This window comes from Spermophilus citellus (genome assembly GCF_964194105.1).
Source record: "Spermophilus citellus genome assembly, chromosome: 15".
In the NCBI taxonomy this organism is placed as follows: Eukaryota; Metazoa; Chordata; class Mammalia; order Rodentia; family Sciuridae; genus Spermophilus; species Spermophilus citellus.
In genome coordinates this window covers 27,417,506-27,427,718 of record NC_138195.1, presented here as the reverse complement: position 1 = coordinate 27,427,718, position 10,213 = coordinate 27,417,506, and the positions used below count along the sequence as shown (strand labels likewise).

The 10,213-nt window shown below is 35.8% G+C and overlaps 1 protein-coding gene across 1 annotated transcript in view; it reads right to left on the bottom strand.

Annotated features, from left to right (window-relative positions):
* Window positions 1–411: 411 nt before the first annotated feature.
* The window catches only part of FAS (Fas cell surface death receptor), a 28,135-nt gene continuing 18,333 nt past the window's right edge, over window positions 412–10,213 (bottom strand). Inside the window, exons 3-9 of the mRNA XM_081268280.1 lie at window positions 7,187–7,324; window positions 6,033–6,141; window positions 5,216–5,277; window positions 5,004–5,063; window positions 3,559–3,626; window positions 2,630–2,654; window positions 412–1,889 (exon numbers count right to left, since the gene is read on the bottom strand). Coding sequence (XP_081124406.1) covers window positions 1,552–1,889; window positions 2,630–2,654; window positions 3,559–3,626; window positions 5,004–5,063; window positions 5,216–5,277; window positions 6,033–6,141; window positions 7,187–7,324 — 800 coding nt within the window. The 3' untranslated portion in view covers window positions 412–1,551. The remainder of the gene's footprint in view (window positions 1,890–2,629; window positions 2,655–3,558; window positions 3,627–5,003; window positions 5,064–5,215; window positions 5,278–6,032; window positions 6,142–7,186; window positions 7,325–10,213) is intronic.

The window sequence follows — 10,213 nt, the reverse complement described above, 5'->3', positions numbered from 1 at the left end:
AAGAGGTATTCTTGGCAATAGCAATCTACAGAAGGGATTATTTAGCTATTAAAGGGGCTTTATTAAAAGGAAGTACCTTCTAAGTGATCAAAAAAAGCTTTGAAGCTTTCTCTAAACAGTAGTTACAGAAAAGGAAAACAAAAACAAAAAGTAAACCCCCACCAAAAAGGAGAGAACTAGAAATCCAAGAACATTGCTTTAATTAAATATTTTAACCTATATTTCCAAACATTAAATGGGGAAGAATCCTTTCTTGATGGAAGCTCTTTAGGTAATTCCAAGTACCTGCTTCAGTTTATAACCATCTTCAGGTCATTGTACATCTATATAAACACAAAATAGCCTTTATTAAAGTAGAAATATAAATAGCCTTTATTAAAATTCATATTTAATACAAACTTCCACAGATGTTTTAATGTAAAAATAAACAATTACCAGTAGGCAAAGGAGCTTGTTTGAGAACCTACAGACAATAACAAGAGCAATTCCTAAAACCTGACAACAGTTTTATCTTTGTAGCCAAAAATAATACAGGGGGAATTGGGGGACATTCTGCAGAGTAGGGACAAAATAAAAACCTTACCAACCTTGATAGTAGACATGGGCTCATGATATGCCATGAAACTGTCGCTGGTAAGAATAGTGAGTCTGTTTCAGACCAGGCTAGATAGGCTAAGGGCAATCTTGATTTATGGGGTCATTAAATATTTCTTTGGCAGTCCTTTCATATTTGAGAGTGTACTGGGCTGCCAAGATGACAGCAATGGAGGTAGCAAGGGTCTAGTGACATTCTTCTGTTAAAAATGCTTTTGATACCTGAAAAAGAAATCAAGTATTTTTGTCTAGTAAAATGGTACACAAATAGAAAATATTCAATAATTTTAATCCAATCTGCATTTTCCATGCAAATTCAAAACTGAAAATTGGACCACAGAATACCAGTGATCTGCACAAAGGTCTTTGAGGCATAAGTTTATTAAATTCTACATTCAAATATATATGCAAGCTCTGCCTGAATATGTTCCTCTCAGAGTGGTAAATAAAATTTACAAACATGGCAAAATCTCTAGAGTCATCACAGAATCACACAGAAGTAATATAGAAGCAAAGCAGTCTTCCCAGTGACTGATGTGGCAGCAAAAGTTCACAGTTTCTGTTGATGTGTGGAAAGAGGACAGCAGTGGGCAGACATTTATACTAATATTCACTAACTACATTCACACTGACAGAACTGCATGTGAGATGCTACAGCATGATCCTAAGCTTTCCCCCTTTGTACACACTTCTCTTTGGGTGTTTATCATGCCACTGCATTTACTCTTGACCATGCATGTCTGTCTTCCCACCTGTCTTAAATATCTTGAAGGAAGAATCCTAAGGTCTTTGAACTCCATAAAGTTATAGTCCTACAGATCTCACAAATGAAAAAACATAATGCACCCAATAAAAAATTAATTGATATTTACAACCTTTAGCTACACAACACTTTTTTCACACTGATTTTACTTTGTTGACTGTACATACTCAGAACTGAGTTAGCTCTTTTTCACCCTAGGCCAAGCTCTGTCTTTCATTTTCATTTCTGCAGCTTGAATTTTCACGGTCACTAACAACGTCTGTCTGGACAAAATCCTGAATTTTGTCAGCCAGAGCACAAAGATTGGCTTTTCGGAGACTTTTAATTAAAGTGTTATATGCATTCTTCTTGCCATGAAATTGATACCAGTTACGAAGCAGTTGGACTTTCTGCTCAGCTGTATCTTGCGGATTGTCATTCTTGATCTCATCTATCTTGGCTTCATTGATACCATTCTTACGAACAAATTCTCTAACTTGATTGATCGTCATCTCTTCAGCAATACTAATGATGTATTTACTCAGGTCAACATCTGAAAAATAGAATATAGTCTCTGAAAATTTGTGTTTTTTTTAAATGAAATTCCCATTACAGAAAATCATGTTTATTCCTTCCCTTACCATAATTAACAATACAGGAAAATCCTAGAGACCCAAATGGCTGATTATGGAAGAACAAAAATAAAAATAATTCTGAATTGTAATTCCAGCTCCTGCTATGGCCCCAGTAGTTTGCTCTCTGATCAGGGCATGACACATAACATCTCTGTTTCTTCCTACCTCCTGTATAAAATAAGAGGTTTAAAAGACATCAACTCTAATATCCCTCACAAAATTGAAGATCAATGAGCCACAAGCCTAAATAAATAGGCCAAAAGTTTATGATCATTTTATCTCTGAAGCCCAGGTCAAATGACAGAATCAAACAGCATCAGGTATGTTGTTACAGAATTGAGTACAACAAAGACAACTGAGTCTACAATTCTATTTATTTGTCACTCTGAACAGAGGTGCTATAATACACCTAACGGGTTCTGAAGGAACAATTTCTCAGAATGTGATGTTCTGTTGCTACCTGATTTATTTTTAACAATGAGCGCTATAGATTTAAATGAACTACTGAATAAACCCTTGATAGTGAGCAAGAAGAACTGTAAGCCCAAGGGGTAGCAAAGTCCACAATATGTTACTGAAATTAGCAAGACTTTATTCTAAAATTGGCCTACTCCTGCAAAGGAAGCTATCTTTTAGAAATACAATGATAAAGCCTTACCTAAGAAATTCATTGGCTCTATTTCCTGGGGAGAAAAAAAAATGGAGGCAGGGGAAGAGACAAATAAAAACATATTTAGAATATTCTAAATGTCACTTTCAAATTCCTTAATTCTGAAGAAAGTACATTCAGTTGCCTGATATGTAAAATTAGGAAACTAGACTAAGTGATTAAGAAGGGTTCTTTCATCATTCAAATTTTTAAAGCTTTTGGCCTCACTAGAAACTAAGCAATACTGGCTCATTTTTTACAAAGACAAGGAATCTAAGGAATCCATGAAATAAAATGAGATTATTTTCCATATAGATGCATTAAAGTAAACAACAAACATAAACATTCTCAAATTTTCTTTACTATAGCTATTTTGTTTAACAGCAGAAAAATGGCTCAAAATGAAATTCTTATGTACCATATTGATTTAAAGAACTTAACTCCCTTTGAGCCCTTGCCTCAAATGAAAACATCATTATTCAATTAACAGAAACTGTTTTCTCTTCCCAATGTATAGTTTTGCTATTTGAAATGTCTTGACCCCATGTTAGAAAAAGGAACAAGAGATTGGCTTAATAGTTATCTGGAAAGAGTCGGGATGTGCTTTTGTGATAGATTTTAAGAGCAATCTCTTTGCCCAGGCTGAATCCAGGCTTTGGTAAAGGATGTCTCCCTGCAGAGGTGACACCAATGTGAAATAGGAACCTTGGCCACATCCTTCCTCCAATTCACATACAGCACACTTCCACTCTCCCTTTTGTTGCTTCTTAAGATGCTAGAAGCTTATTTATAAACTAGGTACCATATCTTAACTAATACTTGATGCTGTTCTAACCCATATACACATTAAAACAATACATGTTTGTTTAAAAGAAAGTAACTATCAAAAAGCTGAATTACTACTTTCTCTATTTTTTCAAGAAATCTGATTCACCTACCCGATTGTTGGGTAGAAGTTCATGGTGACCATGGTTTGTACTGCGGTACTTAAAAATTCTGTATATCCCTGAAAGACCAAAGTAATTTCTATCAGACTCAGACCTTAGCCTGGTAGAAAGCATGAGAAGATACTTTCACACTAAAATATATAAAAAAGAAGAAAGAGAAATTCACGGAAACTTTAAGTGGCCAAACACAACAGGAAATGGCACTGTGCTAAACTTACCCCCACTGAGTCAAGTGTTCTAGAGACAGGCCACATCTTAACTGAATCATCCAATTATCACACCCTGGTCTTATATGAAGTTGGCTTTTGACTGACTCTACGGCCACACCACTTCCTTCCTCTCCAGCATGGTGGGTGGCATGACAGCAGAAGGGCTCGGAAGCCATAGGATGTGGAATTGAAATCACCCTGCTGATGCAGGGCATTTAATGCCTAGAAGTTCAAGTATATAACACTTACAAGTAACTCATATTCAATAAGTGTTTTCCTTGAAGTTATTATGAGATGGAAGAAAGGAATCTATATGTCCCTGAGTATAACTGTTTAAACACTAATTATGTATTTTTAGCTAAACAACCTCTAAAGCTAAGACAAAAATCATATTTCAGTTGAAGAAGCAGTGACTTGTTCCAAAAAAGAAGGAAAAGTGTGATAATTCTGAGTTACTGGAAGATGGTGTGACCCTGTATTTTATTTTATTTTATTTTTTGAGAGAGAGAGAGAGAGAGAGAGAGAGAGAGAGAGAGAGAGAGAATTATTTATTTATTTATTTATTTTAGTTCTCAGCGGACACAACATCTTTGTTTGTATGTGGTGCTGAGGATCGAACCCGGGCCGCACGCATGCCAGGCGAGCGCGCTACCGCTTGAGCCACATCCCCAGCCCGTGACCCTGTATTTTATATGGTTAAAGCTATCTTCCAAACTAATTATGATTAAATCCAATCTGGGGCTTATCTGCTAACTTTAATAAATGATCCTTGCATAAAATGTGTTGTCATCATATTTTAAGTGAAGTAGGAGATATGTTAATTAAAAAAAAACAGCTTGGTCAAGGTTCAGGAGGTACAAAAAAGGGATCAGTTTATCAAGTGTCCTTTCAATTTTGTTCCAAGGATGGCCCTTGCTTTTGTGTTTTCTTAACTTATAGGAGAAACTTAATGAATAGTGAAGGATTACTTCTGATTTTTAGCTGTTACTGCAGAGAACCCTTGCTTAGAGGGAGGATGGGAATACGACTCAATTCCCTAAAACTGTTCATCAGAAACAGCAGCAGAAGGTATCATCTGTTCTTATTAGCTTTCAGGAGTATGTTCAGTAGCAGGAGATCAACGATACAACAGAGCTACACTTGGTAGCTTTCTTAAAGATAGAAGACAGAGAAAAAATCTTGTGGGCAAAAATTCAAATCTATAGTTTGAACAAACTAAGAACTTACCAAAAGCTATAAGCGGGAGTAGCAGGAGGAACCACAGCCAGTTATAATTGAAACCTGTAGCTGGAAACATTGAACATTTTATATGAAAACAAGCAATTTTAAAGATTAAACAAAATATTGTACTCTTACATAATTAAAATCAATTAGTTTTTCTTCATATTTAATGGTGAGGATGGGAGAGAGGAGAATATAAAAACAAAAAGAATCATTACTTTCTTTTTTGCATTTGGTATTGCTGGTGGGTGTACATTTCTCAATGATTCCATGTTCACACCTAGAAAAAAATACAGGAGAAATTCAGAAAGCCTGGGCTGATTCCTTCATCGTTTTCAATGGCACGTGTATATTTGGGGCCATTTTATTCATCTTTATGTCTCTGAGAAATATTTTTTTCCCAAATATATCTAGATTATCATCTAAAAACTAAGTGCAAGTTAATAACATGATTTTGGGCGTTTGGATGAAAAAAAAAAAAAAACACCAAGAGTTACTTTGTTTTAAGATACCAAAGTTAAAGGAAGATAAAATATTGGCATACAAGGGAAGATGAAATAGACAAACAAACTTCAAACTGACAATAAACCGAACTCTTAAAATACCAGACCTTAAAACAAACTATCTTTTAAAAAATGAACTACCAAGATAAATTTCAAAAAAGTATCATAGAACATTAAAATGCCCAGAGAGCAGACAATGCTCAGGATATTGCTTAGGGAAGCTATTCAACTAGCTTCTTTGGGTTGCCATTCCTGGAATCAAGGGGTGATAAGGAGAGTCAAGAGGCTCAAGTGGAATTTTCTTCATAAGTCAAACACTGACAGAGACTCAGTTTACATCATCATCTTTAGCAATTAAGGGCACAGGAAGTATTCAATCATGTTTGAATGAGTCAATGGTCATCTAGTTGCTTGGAAGGAGAAACAAAACTAGAACCTTGCTTGAGTCTTGGTCAGTGTGGGCTTCTCTCTAGGAAGACATTCTTTATTAGGGTACATCTAATATTTTCATCACTGAAAGACTAAAACTTACGTGGTGCACGGGTCACAGTGTTCACAGAGAGAAGTTTCACAATAAAAGTTCAGTTTACATCTGCACTTAGTATTCTGAGTCTGGGTACAATTTGTTTCCACTTCTAAGCCTAGAAATTCAGTTTGGAAAATATTAATTATAGCAGCTAGTTATAAATGAACTATGAAAATAATGATCAAGGGCGGCATGGAGTTTTGAGATCCACTGCTAAGATCAACAGTTATATCATCAAGCCTTTAGTAACACAGGTAATGCTAAGTAGCAACACAAATACCCACAGGTTAAAATAGCAAGCAAAGTTTTAAGTGAATAAACAATCCAGCAACCAAGATCATCCTGCCATTGGTTAGATGGTTCCTCTCTTCCTCTAGCCTAGACCCTTGCTACTAAGAAATAAGCCCATGGACTAGCAGTATAATCAATACTCAGAGCTTGTTGGAATTGAGAATGTCTAATTAGACCAAGGCCAAGGCCATCACTTGAGAGAGTCTAATTTAATTGCTGTAAGGTGAGACTTAAACACTGGCATTTTTAATAGCTCCTTGGGCAATTCTCACACACACAGCCAGGGTTGAGAAACCTTGCTTTAGAGCTTAAATAGGGAAAAGAAAAGCTTTTTGTCCAGCGGGTTTTTGATATCAAATAAAACTAGGAGTCCTTCTGTTACATTTTAATCTGCTCCCTCAGAAGAGATTGAGATATCCATAAAAATTCAGGTCCCCAAGCGGAATTATCAAGACAAATCAGATCTCCAAAGATAGGAGAATATGCTACCCACATTTTGGGTTTCTCTGCCCTTGAGTCTATAGACTTCTAAGCTATTTCTGGCCATGAATAAAGACCATTATATAAGCAAAAATCAAGGCAGTTTAAAAATAGTTTCTGTGGTTTTGACTGGAGATGATGAATCCTTTGATTTGATATTTAGTCATTTGCCTTCATCTGAGAGAACTGCTGAGACTTGACCCACAAATGTCCAGACCAGTGAATTTTAGCTCAGTACCTGGTCCTGCATTGCTCCAGCCAGCCTCATTCTGCACCTTCCTGTGTGTCAACATCATATCAGAAGAGGGGCCAATCTCAAATTGTACTACAAATGGTTCTACATGAAGTACCAGGTTTGGGCTCTTTTTATTGCTTCCTGAGACACTTACCATGTCCTCCATCACAAAACTTACATCTTCTGCATTTAGGAGAATAATGTTCATTATCTGTATATTCCTTCCCTTCTTGGCAGGGCACGCATATTGGCTTTCCCCCATTGGCTGTGCAGTCAGCATCTTTTCTTGTACCTGAGCAGAGGGAAAAAAAATCAAGTATTTGAAGGTAAGGTGGCTATGTAACAGCATGGGGAGTGCACAGGAATTATTATGGCTTGGATGTGAGGTGTCCCCTCATGTGTGAGACAATGCAAGAAGGTTTAGAGGAGAAATGATTGGCTTATGAGATCCTTAAACCAATCAGTGAATTCATCCCCTAATATGGATTAATTGAGTGTTAGCTGAATGGGGGTAGGGTGTGGCTGGAGGAGGTAGGTCATTGGATGCATGCCTTTGGAGTATGTGTTTTGTATCTAGCTGGCAGAATCTCTGCTTTCTGATCATTACATGAGCCACTTTCCTCTGCCACACTCTTCCACCATGATGTTCAGCAAAGGAATGGAGCTGGCTATCTGTGGACTGAGACCTCTAACACTATAGGCCCTCAAATAAGCTTTTCCTTCTCCTCAACAATTGTTCCAGTCTGGTTCTTTTAGTCACAGCAGAAAAAAAAAACTGACTAAAACAAGCATGACAATAAAACACTCCTAAAATGGGGTAGGGGCATTTAAGCTAATGATATATAAATACAATGGGGAGAAGATTATTATAAAAAAATCAGTTGTGAGTGAGAAAGTCTTCTAAGACAAAAGCTAAAAGAACGAGTAAAGGAATATGCCTAGAGAAACAAGATAATTAAGAATAAGAGCATATAAAAAGTGGGAGATGGTCTGGGATTGTGGCTCAGTGGTAAAGCACATGCCTAGCATGTGTGAGGTACTGGGTTCTCAGCATCACAAATAAATAAATAAAGATCTACAAACAACTAAAAAAAAATTTTTTTTAAAAAGTGGAAGAGAGGTGAGAATGATCAAATGAACTTTAAGAAATTCTTTTGCCAACTAATTATTTGGAAAGGGGAGAAGTTGGGAGATACTCAGAGCAAATGGCTGTCACTGGCCACAAAGATTACTGAATTAATTTTGTTCTAATTTCTTATTTTACTTTGAAAAGTCCACAAATCCTAATAAGAGATAATGTAGTTTTAGGGAAAGGACATTAGACGTTCCAAAGACCTTTGTCAAATCTTTAGTACCTATAAAATCTATAACAAAGTATTTAGTCTCTCTAAGCCAAAATTCTGTCATGCATAAGATGGAGATAATAATCATTCTCTTACATTGTTATTAGAATGCATCTGTTCTGTATAGTTAATGCTCAGTTTCCTCCTCTCTTCCTTTTCTTTCTACTCTGTTTCCATCCAGGAATAAAGTCCAATTTGCTGGACAAGCATAAACATATTGATAACAAAATTTATTATCAGGGTTGTTATCTTAATGCAAACAGTTTTAAATAATATTCCGGTTTCCTTTAATTCACATTAAAAATAAAGCATGGCATTGATAATACTAAGCATTATGCAACAATATTTTCTGGTAAATTTACACATTTAACAAGAACTTATTAAATGCCTGTTGTGTAAGAGGCAGTTTCTAGGAGCTGGAAATGCTGTAAGAAATAAGTTAAAGCCTTCATTGCAAGACTTTCACCTTCCCAGGCAGATAATGTGCAAATAAATATGTGAAGTCCAGGGGTGACAAGTGCTATGGGTAAAACTAGATTAACATAAGGGGACAGAGAATGAAGAAGAAAGAGACAGAAAATATAAACAGAAAAGCATCACTAGTGACTAATTATTAATGGTACAACTAATTTTAAAAGATACACAAAGCTAATCCACTCCACTCACATATACAACAGAAAATAATTTACACTGTTTCCCAAGTACGTGACTTTATTAATAACTTTATAACATTCTTATTGATTAAAAATATTTACTATAAGCAAATTATGAAATTTCAATATATATATGATATTTTAGTAAACAAAAACAACAGTCTGTCAATATAAAGAAAAAAATAAGCAAATCATGGAAACCCAGAACAGAATTCAAACACAGGACATCAGGGCTAGGTAACATCGAGGCAGCATCCTAAGGAACACAGTGAAATAACAACTGTGTTTTCTGTGAGTCGTATTATACTGATTTCCAAATGGATTGCTCTCTTCCATGAACTATCATGGAATGTGCCTAGCACAGTGTAATAGGAGATATAAGAACTCACATATTCTTTGCTCCAAAGTATACAAATTAATTTTTTTTTCTTTTGGTACTGGGGATTGAACTCAGGGGCACTTGACCACTGAGCCACATCCCCAGCCCCATTTTGTATTTTATTTAGAGACAGGGTCTCACTGACTTGCTTAGTGCCTCGCTAAGTTGCTGATGCTGGCTATGAATTCATGATCTTCCTGTCTCAGCCTCCCCAGCTGCTGGGATTACAGGCATGAGCCACGGAGCCAGGACACAAATTTTTTTAGATGAAAAATTAGTGACTGCCCCCCCCCAAAAAATGTATAACGCATTATTTTCTGAGTATAATGATACATAATTATTATAAAAAGTTTGGGAAAAGGACATATGAAAGCACTTATATATCAACTACCTTGAGATATTATTTTGTTGCACTGATATGCATATAAACATACACACATATATGCATATGTGTGAACATATGTATGTGTAACAGGTGTGTGTGTGTGTGTGTGTGTGTGTGTGTGTATAGTGTGAATGTAACAAACTACAGAATCCTTATTGGATATGACAATATGATTGGGACTTTTTGATTGATTAAAAATGTCAATTCACATATGGAATCATTAAAAAATACTGCATTTTATTCTAATTTATAAAGAATCACTATGTAATCATTTTCTAATTAGGTGACACTGAACAAACACATTAGAATTCCAGATGCTTTATTGCTTGTCATACCCATAATGTATCACCTATTTACTTTCCTGTTGGTTATTTCCTTCTTTTTCTTCCTTTCTTTCTCTCCTTCCTTCCATCTTTAGTGC